This window comes from Schistocerca nitens, chromosome 1 (genome assembly GCF_023898315.1).
Source record: "Schistocerca nitens isolate TAMUIC-IGC-003100 chromosome 1, iqSchNite1.1, whole genome shotgun sequence".
Lineage (NCBI taxonomy): Eukaryota > Metazoa > Arthropoda > Insecta > Orthoptera > Acrididae > Schistocerca > Schistocerca nitens.
Genome location: NC_064614.1, coordinates 1,007,905,689 through 1,007,928,029, shown reverse-complemented (window position 1 = coordinate 1,007,928,029; position 22,341 = coordinate 1,007,905,689). Strand labels below are relative to the sequence as shown.

Genomic DNA, 22,341 nt, shown 5'->3' with positions numbered 1-22,341 from the left:
AGTAATAGTTGTAGTAATATGTTCTAGTGTTGACTGTCTTATTATTTTTGTTTTAAAGTATCCATTTTTGTATCATCATCCAAACTGCAATATCTGATTCATATTATTGTGGTAATATTGTCGAAAACTTGACACTGTCTGTCCAGTTACGGCTTGTGAATGACACAGAATTGCTAATAAAGATAATAACTCATTGCAGATTTTTTTCAAATGTTCTTATTGGTCTTATCCTCAGTGTTTTCCGTCTCAAGCATTTTTGTAGCACTACAGGTAGTCACCAACCACATTTTTCATTCCTCACAGCACTTAATGGTGAGTATTGTACTTCTGGAATTCTCATTTCAGTTTTTCTGATGTTCTGAAGATAAAATGTTCCTATTCTAAATAGGCTTTATGATTTTTGCAATTATTTTGGCCTTTTCCCCAAAATTCTAAGAGTACAAATTTCTGTTTTTGTACTTATACAAATTAACATAAATGAGACAAAGCCTGTCCAACAGTGCAGAATGCTAACTAAAAAAACAGTGTTTCTAATTTTGCATAAACTGCCTCCTGCAGTTAAGACAGAGTAGTCCCTGAAGTGAAACATGGCACAAAACTATAATATTAGCATCTAATGGCAGAATTTTGCTGAAAATTTGAGTGCTAAAAAGTACATCTCCTGACCCAGTACTAAATTTTCTGAACTCTGTATATACCCACTTGGACAATTGAGAATGTACTGATTTTGAATTGTCTGCATTGATGTCAAAATAAAATTGACTGATATAATGTGCCACAAATTTCATCATCTCTTTTATCAGAAATATCATAAAAATGACAGGATGGCCTGAAGTTGATTCATCACATATATGCACAAATAGAAGGATTTTTTTTACCAAACATATTGTTAAATTGTGATCTCTTCCTAAATGCTGTGCCCTCCCTTTCAGGCAAGTGAGATCAGGCGGAAGTAACTACATCTGTGATAATACAATAGACGGATAAGTTATCCATGGTTGAAGACTGTTACTTCAAGATTCCATAGAAATGTTTTCATTATTATTGAAATAAAAGAAATAATTGTTATTGAGTGTCTCCACAGTTTCTTCCTCATTGTAGACACAATGTGCAGTAGCCACCAGAAAGATCGCGGGAGGCGCACATCAGCACGGTGCATCACGGACAGTAGTTGCCGCAAGTAGAGTCCTGTCCACCAGAGGGCACGCGAGAATTCGGACGTGACCTCTGCTGGCGTAACAACAACAACAACAACAACTCAGGCAGCACAGGCTGTGCCCAGTCAGCTAACATCGAGTATGCCTAGGGCACAGTCCCGGTCTACGCCAAGTGAAGTGCGACGTAAACGTGAACAGTGTTATTACACAATTGGCGACGAGTAGGGTCGTTCTTTGCGTGTTGGGTCGTTGTTCCGGTTTCGCAGCTTCTCCACGGCATGGAGGATTTAGTGCGGGTTTTGGTTGAGCAGCAGACGGAGCTCATGGCCACCACGAAACAAGTGCTTCCGGCGTTGCTCTCCACGCAGTCTGCTCCAGCGCCATTCCCTCCTCCCTTTCCCCCATATGACGAGACGGCGGAGGATTGGGACGCATATGAACATCGCCTTCAGCAGCATTTCCAGGCGTTTCATGTTGCCGATGCGGAGGTATGTCGTGCTCTCTTCTTGTCTTGGATCTCTCCCTCGCTGTATCAAGTTTTGCGGCAGCTAGTGCCATTGCAGGAACCCTCGTCCTTGTCTTTTGACGCACTGTGTTCATTGCTGTCTTCGTATTATCGCCGCCGCACGCATGTTGTGGCGGCTAGGGTCGAGTTCTATCAATGCAAGAAACAGCCCCATCAGTCTTACCGGGCATGGGCCGCTACCCTGCACGGTCTTAGTCGCAAGTGTCATTTTGTCACGGAGCAGTCGCGAGAGTCGTATGCCCATGTTATGGTACGCGACATCATTGTTCGTTCGGCCCCTGATAGGGAGGTCCGGCAACGGGCCCTGCAGTTAGAAGACCCTTCCCTTGAGGAAGTCCTGTCCATTGCTCAATCGTATGAAGTCTCTCAGGCCGCAGGTCAACAGCTGGAAGCGTGGTGCGACGTCGCGGCGGTTCAGGGCGGCGCGGCCGCGTCCACTGCATACCGGGTGGACGACGGCGTGTAAACAGAATTCCGGCCGCCGGCCCCTGTTGCCGTCCTGTGCGTCGTGCTATATACATCATGATCGGTCAGAGTGCCCCCAGCGTTGGGCCGTTTGTCGCAAATGTAATAAAAAAGGTCACATTGCTAAAGTTTGCCGCTCAGCCTCAAAAGAATCGAAGGAAGCAGGTACAGAGGACATGGACGTTGACATTCAGGAAGTTTCATCGGGCCAGGCTCCCGACGCATCAGCACGCAAACTCTTTATCGAGGTGTCGGTTCTGTCGTGCCGGTTACAACTGCAAGTAGATACGGGCGCGGCAGTTTCGTTGTTGAATGCAGAAACTTATTCCGACCTTGGATTGCCCCCGTTGGCGCCAGTTTACCGGCGTCTACGCGGTTATGGTAAACAGTTCATTCCCCTACTGGGCCAATTCACTAGTGACGTGACTTACAAATCAGTCACTCGGCCAATTACTTTTATTGTTGTCAGTGACGCGAGCTCCACTAACCTTTTTGGCCTGGATGCCTTTCAAGCTCTCGGTTTTTCTATCGCTGACACCATACAGTTGGTCTCCGAAGACATTCCCTATCAATCATTGGAATCTTTGATCTCAGACTTTCCAGATATCTTTGAGGAGGGCCTGGAGCGTGTTTCAGATTTTGAAGCTCACTTAACGTTGAAGGTGTCGGCTCGCCCGCGTTTTCTACGCGCAAGGCAGATCCCCTTGGCTCTCCGCTCTCAGGTAAAGGAAGAGCTAGACCGGCTGACACCCATAGGGGTCGTTCTTCCCATTTCTTCTAGTGAGTGGGCTTCGCCCCTCGTTATTGTAAGGAAGCCCTCGGGAAAATTACGTCTTTGTGGCGATTTCAAGGCCACCATTAATTCCCAATTGGTGGTGGACACCTATCCTTTGCCTCGTGCTGATGAATTGTTCTCCGCCGTGGCGGGAGGCCAATATTTTTCGAAAATTGATCTTTCGGAGGCTTATCATCAGATACCACTTGATGAGGACTCCAAACGGCTGGCGGTCGTCAACACTCCGTTTGGCCTTTACCAATATCAGCGGTAGGCCTTCGGAATATCCAGTGCCCCGGCGATATTCCAGCGTTATCTTGAGCATGTCACGTCGACAATCCCTCATTGTATTAATTACCTGGATGACATAATTGTCACAGGCCGCAGCAAGAAGGAACACTTGCACAACCTTCGCACCCTCTTTCTCAAATTCAGGTCTGTGGGCTTGCGTTGCAACCTGCATAAGTCAAACTTCTTCCAACCATCCATTGAGTATGTGGGCTACACCATCTCTCAGCACGGCGTCCAGCCACTAGGAAGTTTGGTCCAAGGTATCGTCGACCTTCCTCGGCCCGCTTCGCTGAAAGAGTTACAAGCTTTTTTAGGCAAGATAGCCTATTACCACCGGTTCATTCCCAGGGCTTCCACCATAGCCTGCCCCCTGAACTGCCTTCTGTGCAAGGGTGTTCCTTTTGATTGGTCGCCTGCATGTGAGCGAGCGTTCAACTCATTGAAGGGCCTCCTCACGTCAGCGCCTTGTTTGGCTACTTTTGACCCCCATAAGCCGTTGGTCCTGGCTACAGATGCTTCGCAGTATGGAGTGGGGGCGGTCCTGGCCCATCGCACTGCAGATGGTTCCGAGCAACCACTGGCGTTTGCGTCTAAAACTCTTAGTCCCATGCAGGCCCATTACTCCCAGGTGGAAAAAGAGGCTTTGGCCATTGTCTACGCTGTTACCATGTTTCACCCTTTCTTGTATGGCACGAAGTTTCAGTTAATCACTGACCATAAGCCGTTAATAGTTAATATCGTTATTTGGCCCCTCCTCTCAGATTCCGCATAGGGCGGCCCACAGACTACAGCGCTGGGCCTTGTTCCTCTCTAAGTACCATTATGACATTCATTTTCGCCCTACCGGACAGCATGCCAATGCCGACGCTCTTTTCCGTCTTCCGGTGGGCCTGGATCCTAAGTTCGATCGAGAAGAGATTATGTGTTTTCATTTGGATGTGGCATCCCGCCAAGCGGTTGATGGCTTCCCGATCACTAGTTCTAGAGTCGCCAGGGAAACGGCAGCTGACCCGGTTCTCCGGCAAGTAGTTCGCCTCATTCAGCAGGGGTGGTCATCCCGCCCTCCAGGCCGGGCCTCGGACCCTCTTCGTAATTATTTTATTCTACGAGACCCCCTCTCGGTCTTGGAAGGAGTTCTCCTTCTGGCTACCGATGATACAGCTCCTCACGTGGTTGTTCCTGCCAGTTTACGAAGGGAGGTCCTCACGTTATTACATGCGGGGCACTGGGGTGTTTCCCGTACTAAAACCTTGGCTCGCAGACAATGTGTACTGGCCCGGTATTGACAGAGAAATTGAGCACTTGGTGGCCGCCTGTTCCCAGTGTGCGAGCCAACAGGCATCTCCCAGGGCAGCGTTCTCTTCCTGGCCGCCTGCAACCCAAGCATGGGAACGTGTTCACATTGATTTTGCGGGCCCGTTTCTCAATGGCTTTTGGCTCATTGTCATTGATGCTTATTCCCAATTCCCATATGTGGTTCGCTGCTCCTCAACCACTTCAGAAGTTGCAATCCAGGCACTAGCAAAAATCTTTTCTGTGGAAGGTCTGCCAATCACCCTGGTCTCGGACAATGGACCGCAGTTTATTTCGCAGATCTTCCAGGATTTTTGTAGGCGCTTCAGTATTTGGCATGTTTGCTCTCCCTCCTTCCATCCACAATCGAATGGAGAAGCCGAGCGCATGGTGCGCACATTTAAGACGCAGATGAAAAAGTATGTGCACGAATTTCCTGCGGAGGAGGCATTGACGTTTTTCCTGACGGCATACCGGACCACACCAATGGGCGAACGCAGCCCCGCAGAGCTCCTCCATGGGCACCAACCTAGGACTCTGCTGCACCTCCTCCGGCCTTGTCCTCGCCAGTCTTCGCAAAATGGAGTACCTGGCTTTCCACTGGGTATGTCGGTCTGGGCACGTGGGTTTGGTCGCAATCCACGTTGGATTCTGGCGGTGGTCCTGCGCCGAAATGGCCGCCGGCTCTATACCTTGCAGGCAGGGGTCCGGGTGGTACGTCGTCACCAAAATCAGCTACGTCCACATTTGGGCACCCACCCTCCAACCTCTCGGACACCGGCTTCCCCATTGCCGGCACCCGTGTTGGTTTCTCAGGGGCCGTTACCACCTCTCCCTGCTGTGACTCTGCTGCACTGCGATGGTTCTCAGCCTTGGCAGCCTACAGTAGCTCCAGCACCAGCATCGCCATCATTCGAGATGCCCCAGCGAGAGCCGGCCCCCCTCGCAGGCCCGGTTTCTCAGGAGGCTGGTTCACCTGTGGTCGTCCATTTCCCATCGTCCCCGCCACTGGGTCTTGCCCCTCCCGAGGTGGCACAGGATCCGGAGTTCGACAGCTTGTCGCCCGTTCTGTCCCGGGCTTCAGTGGTGGGACGACAGGGGCCTCTTCGTGTGGGTCACTTCCAGCTGTATTCGAAGGTTCCGGCTCGAGGATTGGCAGATCCCCTCGACTCCGGCCTTCCAATGGATGTGGAGGTCATCACTCCTGCCCGACGCTCCACCTTCCGACGCAGTGGATCACAGTGGCTGCACCCCCCGAAGGAGGAGGAGTGCAGTAGCCACCAGAAAGATCGTGGGAGGTGCACATCAGCACGGTGCGTCACGGACGGTAGTTGCCACAAGTAGAGTCCCGTCCACCAGAGAGCACGCGAGAATTCGGACGCGACCTCTGCCGGTGTAACAACAACAACAACAACTCAGGCAGCACGGGCCGTGCCCAGTCAGTTAACATCGAGCATGCTTAGGGCACAGTCCCGGTCTACGCCAAGTGAACTGCGACGTAAACATGAACAGTGTTATTACACAATGTATGTCACTTTCTTCAAAGAATAAAATAATGATGCATACAGCATTTCAATCCCAATACAGAAGAAATCCACCCGGATAGTCATACCCCTTAGCACACTGCTTCTGGGAGATATGGAGACGTGTCGGCTCAGACTGGATCCACCTGATGGATTAATGATGAGGGCTGGTGAGCCAGTCAGCCTGACTGTGTTTTCACACATTCAACAACATGAATACCAGGCTGGTACCCTTGTCATGTCCCAGTTACATGATTTGCGTACATTTTGAAAATGTTCTCACATTTTCACATAAGATAACAATAGATGCAGACAGAGCGGTATTGCATCTAACACATCCACGAGACTCATGGGTCAGACAGGTGATGCAAGAAGCCACATCTGCAGTACAGGCAGATATATACATGTCCACAGCACCTGGTAAGGAGTGCAGTGTGGCATCTTAGGGCATTCAAAAGCAATCACAATGTTAAACAGGTGAAATCAATGATCAGGTCTCATAGTTGACTTTCTCTCTCTCTCTCTCTCTCTCTCTCTCTCTCTCTGTGTGTGTGTGTGTGTGTGTGTGTGTGTGTGTGTGTGGGGTGGGTGTGTAAGTGGGTGGGTGTGTAGGTGGGTGGGTGGGTGGGTGTGTGGCTAAGGTGAAGGGATGAAGGAGAGGGGGGGGGGGGGGAGGGGGAGGAGGACTTGCACACAAGCATGAGCTTGCTGGAATTTCTTTACTAAAGAGCACATACATATAACTTACCCCACTGACTTCAGCTAGTCCTCTGATCTGCATGGCATCTGCCATGCTTAAGAGACCCTGAAGCTGTTCCTGATATATGTTAACTTCTCCACTATACATGAATGTTACAAGTGCACACAGATCTGAAAATGTTGTCCCTGGTATAACTACAACAGGGTGTTGTATTGGATGCAGCACCTAAAAACAGAAGATTTCATAAGAAAAGAGTGTTGAGCTCTGTGGAGAGCACTATGAAACTCATGCTTATGAAAAATGTTGTCCGAAAAAAAAAAAAAAAAAATATATATATATATATATATATATATATATATATATATATATATATATATATATATATATTGGTAACTATGAAACTCATGCTTATGAAAAATGTTGTCCGAAATATATATATATATATATATATATATATATATATAACAGAGGGAAACATTCCACGTGGAAAAAATATATATCTAAAAAGAAAGATGATGAGACTTACCAAACAAAAGCGCTGGCAGGTCGATAGACACACAAACAACCACAAATACACACACAAAATTCAAGCTTTCGCAACAAACTGTTGCCTCATCAGGAAAGAGGGAAGGAGAGGGAAAGACGAAAGGATGTGGGTTTTAAGGGAGAGGGTAAGGAGTCATTCCAATCCCGGGAGCGGAAAGACTTACCTTAGGGGGAAAAAAGGACAGGTATACACTCGCACACACACACATATCCATCCACACATACAGGCACAAGCAGACATATTTTGTTTGGTAAGTCTCATCATCTTTCTTTTTATATATATATATATATATATATATATATATATATATATATATATATATATATATATATATTTTGGTACCAATTATGGCAAAAGTGAATTAAAAATTCAATAAGAGCTTTTTCAGAATGTATTCTATTCATTTTTATTATAATAATGCATTACAAGGAAATGAGGATTTATACTGTGGAAAGAAGAAGAACAGATACTTATTATGGTATTTATACTTGGACTCACAAACTGAAGAAATATTATTACTCAGATTTGCAAGAAAGTAGTGTAATGATTTTTTTGAACAATAAATTTGCAAGTATACAACATGAAACAGCTACATACGAGAAGTCAATAGAATATAGTTTATGAGATGTTTCAAATGAATGTGCAAATCTCATAAAGTTTGTTCTAGTTCAGTAACAACAGGAGCAAGGCAGCCATCATGCAAACAACTGTAATTACAAATTGAATCAAGGTTACTTAGCAGTGCATTTTTTAAATTCACGTAATGTGTTCTATGCAATGGACAAATCAATTTATTGCAGCCAGCAGCAATGTGCAACTTCGTGACACGAACTGTCAACTTGTTAAAATTAAAAAAGCAGTTCAATAACATCAAGGATAACAGAGTTACAATTCTTTCATAAAATTATGTTGCACAGTAGCAAAGAAACACACAACTGATGTGAATATTTCATGTTTCTGGAATTGAAAAATCATTATTTCCCTTGGATGAGAACACACCACAAGCTCAACTGCGAAGTGAAAAATATTGCTTTCTGTCAATAGCAGAATACCTGAACTGCTAAAACTTCATCAACAAAGTCAGTAAAATATCTTATTTTAACAATGGTCCACAATTCTGAAATAGTACTCAGAAAATTAATAAGTTTCTCCCCCTTTGTTTTCCCCCTAAAGTCTGTCCCCACAAGGAGATGAAGAATGCTACACTATTAGCAACTGTTTAATCAAGATTCAGTATTTATTTCAGTGCATATATGCCATTACTATCACAGTTACTAGACAAAAAAGTATGTAAGTTTACGGTATGGTATCCCCTAAAATTTCTGGCTCCGGTAAGACTATTTAATATTTTTATTTATGTTATATGGCCACAAGGGGTGCCGACTTATATAAAAAATATTGGGGGGCCCCATACTGGGGGGTCTTGCCCCAGAAATTTTATACATTTAGATGAAAAATAGTGAGTTTTAAAGTTTTTTTAAGCATTTGAGAGTCATATGATCAACATTAGAACCCCAAAAACTGGACTCTCAATAACTCAACACTCTGGGAAACTCGACAAGCCTGACACACCTTTTGGCTTTGAAAAAAGAAACAATACATAAACATTTTCGTAAAAAGCTTATTTAATTTACAGTGATAATCATGCTTATAGACTATTACAGTGCAGTGAATATATAGCTCTGAAAAGACTGAAATTGTATTTAAATAAATTGTAAACTATCATTAAAAGAATAAAACACAAAACATTGCTGTCGCACAGTAATAGCACTTTAATTAATAAGTGAAATAGCTAATTTTAGCTTACTTTGAATAAGGCTCAGGGTTCATTAAATAAAAACAATATCTCAACGTTAATGCTTTAATACAGCTAATAAAGTTAATACAGTATGCCTAATACTTTCATTCAAAAAGTATATAAATAGTGGGTTTTAATTGGGTCTTACACACTAAAAATATTTAAGTACTTGAAAATAACTAATACAGTACTATAGTAATATAGCAACACAGTACTAAACTAGTACTAATATTTTGAAACTGAAAATTTAACATTATGCATGTATTTGATTCTCTATTTTATAAATATTTTTAATATTGCTCTAAATACCATTATTAGGGCTACAGTGTCTTTAGAAAGGTGCAAATGTCGGCTGTCTGACTGGATTACTGAATATGAAGTCGTTGATGACGGGTCGGATATCCAATTCATCCAAAACGTCTCGGTGGGCATGAAGAACAGCCAAGTTGTTCAATCACTTCTGTCTCATTGCTGATCAGAGATATGACTTCAGACGTCTAAGGGCTCTAAGTGACCATTCTGCTATTGCTGTTGTGATTGAAACTACCAGTAGAAGCTTAAGCTTCACTACTTCACATAACATTTATCCAAATGCAGGCTCTTTTGTAATGTACTTTCTTACATCACACATGTTTTTTAAAGACCAGTTGTTTTTTATTAGCGATATCGGCTAACATATTCAAGCATAAGCGCAGTCTCTCAATGTCTAAGTCATTTTTGAAAAATTTTTTCCATATTTGTTTCACCTCTGTTTACTAAAAGCAAGCATTCTTGTTCTGCTGCAATGGGCTGTGTGAGTCCAGTTGAAGCAAACCGCTCAGTAATGAAAGATTGCACCATTTCACAAACTTCAATGTAAACAGCTTTGTAGTATTCCTTTGGGGTTTCGAAAGTGTGCGGTGAGCTGGCTTTGTTATTTTCATACTTCTTTGGTATACTTCGATTCCGAGGAAGTGAAGGATCATCAACTTGTGAAGGTTTTTCTTTTAAACACAATTCCCAAAAGTCATCAAAACTATCACGACTTCCATTCAATATACAAATCAAGCCCTCATATTTTTTACAGATCAGCAACACTTAGATGAGGGCATTCAATTTTTTCACTGACATCCTCTACTGGGTTCACTGCATGGCAATAGAGATATAAAAAGAAATAAGTCTTGAACTGTAACATTGTAGCCTGCACATTTGTAACCTGCCTCTGTTTTGTCCTCCACAGAAAATGTTTCAAAAAACTCTAGAAGTTCTTCAAAGTTTTTCAATATTCTCAAGATACTAGAAGCTCGCACAGTCCATCGAGTTGGGCAGAGGGATTACAGACCAGCTTTGCCGTTGGCGCTCTCACAATGTATGCTTCTGAAAAGTCCCATCCTTTTGTTAGATTCCCTTATGGTGTTTATTAAGGCCTTGGCTAAAGCCATAATATCCCTCATAGACGTAAGATGGCAGAGACTGTCTACAACTGCCAAGTCTAAACTGTGAACAGTGCAGTGCACATAATGTGCTTTTGGTTGTATCTCCAAAACTATCTTTTTTAGTCCTTTGAACTTACCTCTCATATTTAAGGCACCATCATAGCACTGCCCTCGTAAGTTATCCATTGACAAATCAAGATGAGCAAAAAGGTCTTTTAAAGTACTAAACAGAGTTTGTGATTCAGTGATGTGGGTCTCATATAAGCCAATAAAGTCTCTGTTGATGATTAAGAAATCATCGACAATACAAGTACAAAATGACACTTGTTCGTGAATCAACGAATCACTTGTTTCGTCAACCATAATAGAAAAATGTTCAGTCTTCTTAACTGAATCCAATACCTTTCTCAACACGGACTTTCCTAGTAGATCAATTATCTCATTTTGAATATCGTGGGACATCCAGTTATACCCAGAATGCTATAATCACTCTTTAAACTCAGGTATGTCATTCTTTTGGAGTTCCAACAATTGAAAAAAAAACGAGTTTACTTCTTTGTGCCCTCTAAATGGTTTTGTCGGCGTAGAAATTGCATGGTAGTAAAAATTGTTTCAAGAGCTAAATGGCCTTTCTTCATTTCACTATCTAACTGTTCATTCAATTGGGAGGCCACTCTTTGGTTAGTTATAGAATTTAGTTTCAGAACACCTTCTTTAAGCATAACATATTTTCATGAAGACAAAATTTTTCCAAAGCCTTTTTCCAGTTAGAAAACCCTATGGGAGTAAATGCATATTCTTTTTTTGAAGAAAATTATAACAGATTTTTGGCATCCGCCTCTTTGCAGGTTCTGCAAACAACTTTTTCAGTCGATGCTTCATGTTCTAGCCATGTATATTTGATCAACCAAGACTTCTGAAATGATCTTCCCTTACCGTATTGTACAGGTTTCGGCTGTGAATGGTTCTCGCCTTCAATTTTGCCTGGGAATATATGAATTCTCACCAACACTTTAATACTAAAACAACAGTCAATTATGGGGATGAGTGTGAAACCTTCTGAGCATGATAGCTATCATATAGTATTTTGTAAAATGAAATTCTGTTGTGGATGTCTAGGTAACTTTATCATCTTCAATAAATTTTTATGGGTATGTGACTTTGTTGTTATGGAATTTTATAGATCAATATTTTGGCCACGGTTGCAACTGGCTTTCTTCAGTGTGATGTATCTTCTCCTGCATGAGTAACATTTAAACATCTCCTATAGTCTCATTTCCTCCTGCTCCTCATATCAGTTTTTCATAAACGTCACTCGACTCTGCATTGTGAGACAGTGACTGCATTCTTTATCCACAGCAGTCTTCATCTTCATTTATACTAGCTTGCATTGGTAGATAAGGAGCAAGGAACAGTGACATAGTCTTTTGCTCTCACAGCCAGTGGTGGCAATCTACATAGCAGCTTGCAATAGTAGCTGAAACGTTGGTCTATGAAAGAATATGACAACACCATCACACAATGACAACATCTGACGTTATCCCATGCCAGAAATCTAGTAGTCCTGTAGTGTGACAACATTTGACCACCAGTATCTGCAGAGTGCACAATGTTTATGTAATATTAATATTATTATTAATATTAAAATCATTCAAATGCAACAGTTCAAATGATGTGCTGTTATCAAAGGATGACTACAATAACCAGGAAGTATGATTGAAGCAGATTTTGCACATTAAAAACCAAATATTTATATGCACTTTGTATTTTGGATGCTATAAAGCATCACTGTGGTACAGCAAAGTCAGCCTTCGCAATTTTAAATAACTAGCAGTTTTGTTTTGAATAATGGGCTTTTTTGTAGTCAGTCTCTGTCTACTGAAGAACTTCAGCACACATATGTGTCAGTTATCATGAAGTGCATGAAGGACACTTTTAGCAAAACAGCAACAGGTGTCTGCTATGGGCCAACTGAATGTGTTTGAGCAATTGGACAACTCATTTCAAGAGCACGCACATAGGTTATGAACCAAATATGGCTTTCTCCAACAGAACATGAATTTCTTTGTAATAAGACAGTTTTAGATCAAGGGAATTGCAAGCAACTATAAACCAGGAAGGAGGGGGGGGGGGTAGTGGTGGAGTGAGGATTCTGAGAGGAGGACTGGTGCATAAATGGAACCACTACTCTGTGAAGATGAAAAGGGAGGATTCTGTATCCACAAATATTTCAGAACAATACTTCTTGCTACCATATTTTATAACAGTCATTCTTCTATACCCGGGGCATTTCATGGCATGAACTTTTCTGAATACCATGAAACACCTAGAATGTACTTGAAACCAAATTTTCATGGACATTTTACAAGAAAACTCAAGAGAAGAAAGTGAAAGTGCTACATTAAAATACTGTACATTAAAATACTGTTGAAACAAGTGGAACAATTTGGGGTGCAATAAACATAGTAAAGTCACATAAAAGAAATGAAAATAAAGAGAGAGTGATACCTCTCACAAGTGAAAACCAACTATAGGTGATAAAAAGTTAATCAATCTACTTCAGAATGAATAACGAAATTGGCATTACCAAAGTGTAACAGGCGATCTATTTTGGAACATACACCATCCATTAAAAAAGTTCTAAGACTGATTTTATTCCTGGTATATCAATGATGTCAGACAGAAACTATGGTGGCAGCTTGAACTAGCAACTGTAAACAACATATGTGCATTTGAAGTGTTAAGTTGTCCAAATGTTCAAGACGCTTTTCAGAATTTCTTGAAGAAGAGTAAAGAGTGTGCTAAGTTTGTCCCATACACCTTGATTCCTGAATAAAAACAATGAAGTGTAGGCACCTGCTGTGACCTGATTGGAAAAAATTAACATGGGTGGTGAGACATGATGTTATCTACATCTACATGATTACTCTGCAATTCACAAGTAAGTGCCTGGAAGAGGGTTCATCAAACCACCTCCAAGCTATTCCTCTACCATTCCACTCTCGAACAGGGCACGGGGCAAATGAGCACTTAAATCTTTCCATGTGAGCCCTGATTTCTGTTATTTTATTGTGATGATCAACAAAATATTTTCACACTTTGAGGAAAATTTTGGTTATTGAAATTTTACAAGAAGATCTTGCTGCAATGAAAAATGCCTTTGCTATAATGATTGCCATGCTAATTTGAATATCATATTAACGCCACTCTCTCTCTTCTATTTTGTGATAATACAAAATTAGCTGCCCTTATTTGAACTTTTTCAATGACCTCTGTCAATAATATCTGATGCAGATCCCACACCGCACAGTAATACTTCAGAAGAGTGTGGACAAGTATAGTGTAAACAGTCTCTTTAGTAGACCTGTTGCATCTTTTAAATGTTCTGCCATTAAATCGCAGTCTTTGGTCAGCTTTCCCCAACATTATCTAAGTGACCATTCCAATTTCAGTTATATGTAGTTCGGTATAAAATTCAGTTTGTAATTATAATCCTTCAATACTTAATTGAATTTACAGCCTTTAGATGGGTTTAATTTACTATATAACTGAAATTTAGTGGATTCCTTTTAGTACTCGAGTGGATGACTCATTTTTCATTATTTACAGTCAACTGCCACTTTTTGCACAATACAGGTGTCTCCCACTGAAATCATTTTGCAACTGATTGTAATCATCTGACGAGTTTACAAGGCAGCAAATGACAGCATCATCTGCAAACACCTAAGAGAGCTGCTCAGATTGTCTCCTAAATTGTTTATTTCGATCGGAAACTGCAGACACTTTCTTCAGGAATGCCAGATATTACTTCCATTTTACTCGATGACTTTCTGTCAGCTGCTACAAACTGCTGTTGCAGAAATGGGACACACAATTTGATTAGCAGTTGCTTGTGAGGAACACTGTCAAAAACCTTCCAGAAATCTAGAAATATGGAATAAATTTAACATCACCTATCAATAGCACAAAAAAGAGCTAGTTGTGTTTCACAAGAATGATATTTTCTGCATCTGCATCATGTTTTGGCTATTTGTCAATAAATCATATTCTTGAAGGTAATTCATAATGGTCAAACACAGTATACATTCCAAACTCCTACTGCAAATCGACATTAGTGATATGGGTCTTCAGGTAAAGTGAGAGGTTGTATATGATTGCTAAGTATGAAGCTATTATATCAGTATACTCCGAAAGGAATCTGACTGGTATCCAATCTGGAATGGAGGTCTTGCCTTTATTTAGTGATGTAAGCTGCTTTGCTACACTGAGAATATCTACATCTAAGTTGCTCATGTTGGCAGCTGTTCTTGATTCGAATTCTTGGATATTTACTTCATCTTCTTTGGTGTAGGAATTTCAAAAAATTATGTTTAGTAACTGTTTTAGTGGCACTGTCATCAGTAGCATCACCATTATTATTGTGCAGTGAAGATATTGACCATGGCTTGCTACTCATGTACTTCAGATACGATGAGAACCTTTTTGTGTTTTCTGTCAGATTTCAAGACAGTTTCATTGCAGAAACTATTATAAGCACCTTGCATTGACATGTGCACTGGATTTTGATCTTCCGTAAAACTCTGTCAATCTTCGGGATTTAACGTTCTTTTAAATTTGGTATGTTTTTTTCTTTGCTTCTTCAACAGTGTTCTGGGTACAATGGGAGCTGAATTCTAGGTCTATGCTTATCAGATAAGAGAAGTAGAGGTTGTCTCTTAGGAAAGCTTCAGGCAAATTTTTATCTGATTTTTTAAATGTATGTATTTTATTTTTGGTGGGTTTGGATGTTACAGTATTCTGTCTCACTACAAGAACCTTGTGATCACTAATGCCTGTGTCCATTATGATGCTCTCTATTTGCTCAGGATTATTTGTTGCTAAGATGTCAAGTATGTTTCTGCAACCCTTTACACTCTGAGTGGGCTCCCAAACTAATTGTTCAAAATAATTTTCTGAAAAAGCATTCAGTATGATTTTGGATGATGCATTACGCCTGTCACCAACTTTAAACATTTATTTTCCCCAACATATCAAGTTTCCTTTGAACTGTTCAGCAACTGTATTATCTGAGTTTGAGGGTGCAGGGTGCGGCTGGTAAAAGGAACCAATTATTAATTTATTCTGGTTGTCAGATACAATCTCTACCCATCCTAACCTACAGAAACTATCTACTTCAATTTTTGTGCTAGGTAAACTATTACTGGCAGTAATAAACACTACACCACCATCTATATTCCATCTATCTTTTCTGAATAAATTAGGTCCTTTATAAAAATTTCAGCCAAACTTATTTCTGACTTCAGCCAGCTTTCCGTACCTATAATGATTTGAGCTTCAGTGCTTTCTATTAGCACCTGGAGATCTGGTTCCTTCCCAACGCAGCTATGACAATTTACAACTACAGTACTGACTGTTTAGTTCTATCTTCGTCCTGGAATTGCCATGCTCCCTTTTAGGTTGACACCTTTTATGTAGTTTTCCACAGGAACCTCTAACCTAAGAAGCCTGCCTGGGCCCTCCACACAACCCCCCCCCCAACCTGTATTACCGCTTCCTGTGTGTAGCGGTCCCCTACCTACGAGGCAGGATGTGGAAGCCCACCAACCTATGGCCAAAATCAAGGAATCAGCAGCCTAAATGGTCGCAGAACCGCCGGAGCCTCCGATCCAGATCCTCCATTTGGCTTTGTACCAAAGGACCACAGTTGGTTCTGTCGACAAAGCTACAGACAGTGAGCTCTGCCTCCATCCCATAAGCAAGACAGTCTTTACCACTTGAACTAGTTACCCAAAATGAGAGAGTGCACACTGGATTCCTTCCCCTCCTTGGCAGCCATATCCCTGAAGGACCTCATTATGCACCTAACACTGGGGCTCCAACTACCAGTAATCCCACCCTCCAAGAATGTCCAGACCTTGGAGGCCAAGAGGCTTTTCTGCACAGGGCAAGTGACTGTATCTGGCTCATGATCTTTGTCAGCCAAAGAGAGTGAGTGAAAACTGTTCATCAGACGACCTGGGGAGGCCCTCTAATTGGCCCCCTTGGAAAAAGTCCTTCACTGTCTGCCATGTCAGGAATGACCTCCCACTCGACCACGGGTGAGGGGTCAACCTCACTGCGGACAGTCTGGCCTCCCAAAGTGATGCTCATTGGCAACAGCTTCAAGTACATGAATAAAGCCTACACTGTCTGGAGCTGTGAGCGAAGAGTCGCCAACTCAGCTGACATTTGAACACAGCAATCACAGTTCCTATCGATACTAATGATGCCAGAAATAAACTTTGGATACTTAATAAAGTGTGGAACAGTGACTGATTAGCACACAGGCACACATGAAACATTGTAGTTAAAACTAAAGACACAAAGGAAACTTTTTTTAAAAAAAAGGGCTTCTTATGAGAAGCTGTGTCAACTCATAGATGAAAATGGTGGACTCTGATGTCCTATTGCAGTAACAAAAGCTACCACTCAATTATCAATATGAACTACCACAAAATGACAAAGTGCAGACAAACACATGAAGGAACAATGCTTTGGCAACATATCTGACACTCAAGCCAATGTGACACGCAAGTTAAACAACTTCCGAAAGGAGGACTTTCCTGACAGTTTCACATGGTTTTATGAAAATTCTGGGTACTGTACTCAAATGGGGGAGGGGGAGACTATGTAGAACACCCAAAGAATCAAAACCACCACTTACTGGTTCTCTACTTTTTATTAATACAGTCTTGTAACCTTTTTATACATAATTGTCTTGACCATGCTGGATGGATTTACAACAGTTTACCAGCCTCTGCTCTTACGAGTCATCATCAGAAACAGTACCTCGTTACAACGGTAGTGTGTCGAACAGTTATCAAGTGTGTGTAAAAAGGTATGCATCAGACAAACATGAACACAACCTAACTTAGACAAGCTGCAAGGGTTGGCCAAATTATGGAAAACCACTAGAAATGCATGCTTGAAAACCAATGCAGAGGCTAGTCAAGTCTGCAGGTTCCTCTGATGTTTTTGATTATATTAGATTCACTTTTTGTTCGATAGACCCAAAAAGTGAGATGATTCTCGTGGGTGTGGAACTTGTCAGAAAGTGTACGGTAAAAACTTAAAACATTTGAATATAATACTTACTACCCTGATCATTTGTCAGGAGACTGCCGAAATAGGTGAATGCAATGTAGTAAACTGGAACAGCTAATATTTACAGAATTAGCATGCTGTCAGAATTAAACATTGTTATGCACTATTAATAAATTTATCATACACAAAATACCTAATCTTGACTGTTGTGACCAAGTGCTGTCAAAACTAAAATCTAACAGACATTATGACTTAAGCTGGCTTAACAGTCTCTAGATTCATCTATAAAGTAGAAGGAATTGACTATCAAAAAGGCACGTGTGCAATGTCCTCTATAGGCTGCAAATGTCATTCATGGTCAGAAAAGTGTTCTGTGAAGTGTGAGTGCATTCTGTTGGAGCTAAGTGACTTTGTATGGTGGTTGTTTCTGTAACAGAGGTAGCCAAGTGTTTAGTGTTACTAGAGGCACCATATAGAAGATTTATACTGCATACAGGGAAAGCTTTGTCACCTACTAAGTCACAAAGTTGATGAAAGTATGTTCTGAGTGAATATAGCAGATGATCATTGAAGAGGGTTGTTATGAAAAATAAGAGAGCAGTGTTGCAAAAGTCCCTGCAGAAATGAATGTTGCACAGCACCAAAACAACATGGAGGGAGTTGCACAAGCAAGGATTTGCAGGATGAGCTAGAATTCTAAAACCACTCATCAGTGACGCAAATGCATATAAAAATTATTGCTGAAACCATAAAACCTGGACTTGAGCAATGGAAGAAAGTAATTTGGTCAGATGAGTATTGTTGCACACTGTTTCCAGGTTCTGGCCTAGTTTACGTGCCAAGAGTGAAACATGGCAAGGGTTTGGTGATGATTTGGGCATCCATATTGCAATATTCCTTGGACCCCATGATTAATCTGCAAGGCTGTATTACTGAAAAGGATTATGTAACAATTTTGGCTGATCAGGTCCACCCCATAGTAGAATTTTTGTACATTAATGGTGATGCTTTTCTCCAAGGCTGCAAGAACCCTTTAATATAGCTCGCTTTGTCCAGGACTGGTTTTGTGAGCACAAAGATGATTGTCACATCTCCCCTGGCCACCAGTCAACAGATCTCAATATTAATTAGCGTCTGTGATCTACTTTAGAGAGAAGGGTGTGTGATTGCTATCTGCCTCCATCATCGTTACCTGAACTTGCCTTTGCAGGAAGAATGGTACAAGATTCCCCTTAAAAACATACAGGACCTGTATTTATCCATTCCAAGATGTCTGGAGATGTTTTGAATCCCAGCAGTTTTCCTACATCATATTAGGAATAGTTATGAATTGTGTTTTCGCTTTTTCCATACTTGCTTCCTTCTACCACTGTATCTCTCGAACACATATTTACGTAAGAGGAAAAAACATAAGTAAGGATACAGACTTATTCACTAAATCCCTTAATAGAAACCATCTCTAACATGGATATAAACGTAAATATCAGCGCTATTTTTGCCTACTTAATGTCACTTTGATTCTTCATATAATTTGCAGCTGGAAAAAAACATTTATGTGCTTTGATAACTTTTATTTATCCATTATTATGAAATGCAACATTGACATACAATGACTGGATAAAAGGTCTGTTGAACACAGCTAGCTATAATGTCCCTTTTTGTGAGTCTAGTGGTTATTATGGGCACTTCTTGATTGCGGGGTCCCAGGTTTGATTCCAGGCTGGGTCGGAGATTTTCTTCACCCAAGGACAGTGTGTCTGTGTTGTACTAATCATTTCATTTCATCTCATCTCATCTTCACTGATGCGCAAGTTGCCAAAGTGGCAAATAGGAAGACTTTGGATCAGATGGCCAAATAACTGAGCTGAGGTCTCCCGGTCAATAAGGCCTTTTTTCCCCCTAGAAGTGAGCTGACAAATAAAAAAAGTTGAAGGATGTTCTTTATTTCTTAAGAACAGAAAACTTTAATTCAGACTGTGATTGTATTAGTAATAGAGAAAATAAACGACAGCACATAAACTGAAATCAAAATTGGTGCTTTTACAAACACAACCTCAAAAGAATGACAAACATACAGTTCCTGTAATATTATTTATCACAGATTATGCTGCTCCCCCCTCCGTCCTCATCCCCTCAAGCTTAATCATAAGTAAAACAAATAATACAAAGGAAAAAAGAGACAGTATTTAAAATACTTATTATCAAAAGATAACTCCAAGAAGACTTCTTTATACTCCACAGAATAATTTTGCATGTCACAAATATCAAAAGCAATTTTTTTGCAGGAGAAAGGTGAGAGAGAATCCATTATTTAGGGTCAAAATTGCTACCCACAGTTCAATCTACACTACTGCCTCTCTCACTGATGCATCTCTTCCTATATCTGTTTCACACTGCTGCCCCTTTCCCCACTGGCCTGTAGTACTTCTTACGTTTACAAGACTTTCTTGGCCATTCATGTCCTTTCTTGCCTTCTTCCCTTACCTCCCACATTTACGTTGGCAGATAATTATTTGCTAGGAATGCCAAACGTGTACAGTTATTGCTCATGAATAGTCTTCTCCAGTCTTTGCATTAAAATGGCCGTATTTTGGACCCAGGTATACCTCATCTTGTTTTCTATCTTCTGCTAGTATCTCATTTCTGCTGCTTGGCACTAACATTTTGTTTGCTTAACTCACCATCCAAAGCTCACAGCCATTTATTAATGTTGAGTAATATCTATTTTTGTTCCTTATGTCTGTCTCTTGTTGAGGAAGTTCTGTCTGACCACTTAACAGATGGTCTGATGCCCCGAATATTTCCCTTAATTCTTCTTCCACCTGTAATGGTGATACAGGCAAAGCACTTAAATTTAGAAACCCATTCTAATGACGTATTTTCAACTGTGATGATATCTCCTTCTTCCCCTATCTTATAATCATAGCTCCATTCTTCTTCAACTTTTTCACAAGAGGCCACTATTAACAAGCAATCTACAAAAAATAAGCCAGTCAACTAAAATGTTTTGTCTGGTAATTTTAAGTGGCCAGCTTTCTGACTTTGTTGCTACGTGCCTTCATTACATCGTATATTTTAAAAATTTGGGAACTGAAGCTATAACCTAACCAGACTCCTTGTGTCATAATTAATGTAGAAGATCTTTCATTTCTCATGTAGTTTCTGTAGTTTGCATATAGGTCCTTGTTGAACTTATATAAAGCAAGACTGATCCCAATTTCCTCCCCTCTTCTACAGTTCAACTCTTGACACCCTTGTCACGTGACTGCTTCGTGCCTAAAACTATAACGGGATTCGAATGATTTGGCAAAAAATGAAGCTGAGGTTTGTGTGAAAGCTCTGCAGAATTTTCTAGAAGTTAACAAATGCAAAAATACAGTAGTTGCCACACTGCCTCATAGGCACAATCTAATTTATAGTTCGTGTGTGAACAAAGAAATTTGAAAAAAAAGTTCAAAATAAGGAAACAGTTTTCACGATATCCAAGTGTGATATACTAGATATAAGTAAGCTGCGTGGAAATCTGCACATGAAGCACGGAATGCATTTAAACTATGAAAAGAGAAGGTTTATCTGTGATTGTGTCAGTGCAATAATTAATGAGAGACTTTTAAAGAATAGAATAACTGTCAGTTTCCTGTACGTCCTATTGACAACAGTGAGGAAAGTAAAACGAGCAAGAAAGAAATACAAAAAGACAATACAAACAGCGATACTAATTTAAACTAAAGGTATGTGATGCTGAAAATATGGCTCTCAACACCAAGTCATGAATACATCTGATCTAAAAATTTTATCACCATAATGTGCAATCCCTGCGTAATAAGACCAATGAAATTAACACACTGTTTACTGATGAACTAAAAGATATCTCAGTGTTATGCATTTCTGAACACTGACAAATCCAGAATTAATTGAGAATATGAAAATAAATAAATTCGTTTTGTCTTCTAACTAACACAGGAAAAACAACAAACAGGATGGGATGCTAATTTACATAAAGGAAAATATAAATTTTACTACCCTGCCTGACTTAACTGGAACAAATGTCAAAAAATACTATGAAATTGCAGCTATTGAAATTATTCAGTTCAACCTGGTTATTGCTACAGTTTACCAATTACCATCTGGAAATTTTGAACTTTTCTTAATCGAAATGGAGTCATTGCTAAATAACGTAAATAAAATGGTTGTGAGTTTATAATCTGTGGAGTGATTTCCTCACAAACAGTAGAAACAGAGGCCCTTTTGAACCTTCGCAGGAGAGCTTCTGAGAAGTTTGGAAAGTAGGAGACAAGGTACTGGCGGAAGTAAAGCTGTGAGGACGCGGCGTGAGTCGGGTTTGGGTAGCTCAGTTGGTAGCGCACTTGCCTGCAAAAGGCAAAGGTCCCGAGTTCGAGTCTCAGTCCGGCACACAGTTTTAATCTGCCAAGAAGTTTCTTCCCGAAAACATAAAAAGCTAATACTGAGGTCAGAACGTTTGGAAAAACTCTAAAGTCATATTTATTGCATCACTGCTTTTACTCACTGAAGTATATTTAAATTTATGGAGTGTGCTATATAAATATCTAATGCATAAAGCGTTTTATTGTAACCTTAAATTCGTATGACTAGAAATGACTTTCAGAAGTGTACTTATAATCTGACTTGTTGAATGTTTTATGCAAAAGATGCTTTTGTAGACAAAAGGACCAATAAATACTATACAACACAACACCATGAAAGATCTTGTTTTTCTGTCACTTCTTAGCTTTTTAATGGCCATCTA

The 22,341-nt window shown here is 40.7% G+C and overlaps 1 protein-coding gene across 2 annotated transcripts in view; it reads right to left on the bottom strand.

Annotated features, from left to right (window-relative positions):
- LOC126195560 (protein abrupt) overlaps positions 1-22,341 on the bottom strand; it is a 137,861-nt gene that overhangs the window by 45,263 nt on the left and 70,257 nt on the right. For both annotated transcript variants that reach the window (XM_049934196.1, XM_049934187.1), the window contains exon 3: positions 6,779-6,955. In XM_049934196.1, the coding sequence (XP_049790153.1) occupies positions 6,779-6,955 (177 nt within the window). The remainder of the gene's footprint in view (positions 1-6,778; positions 6,956-22,341) is intronic.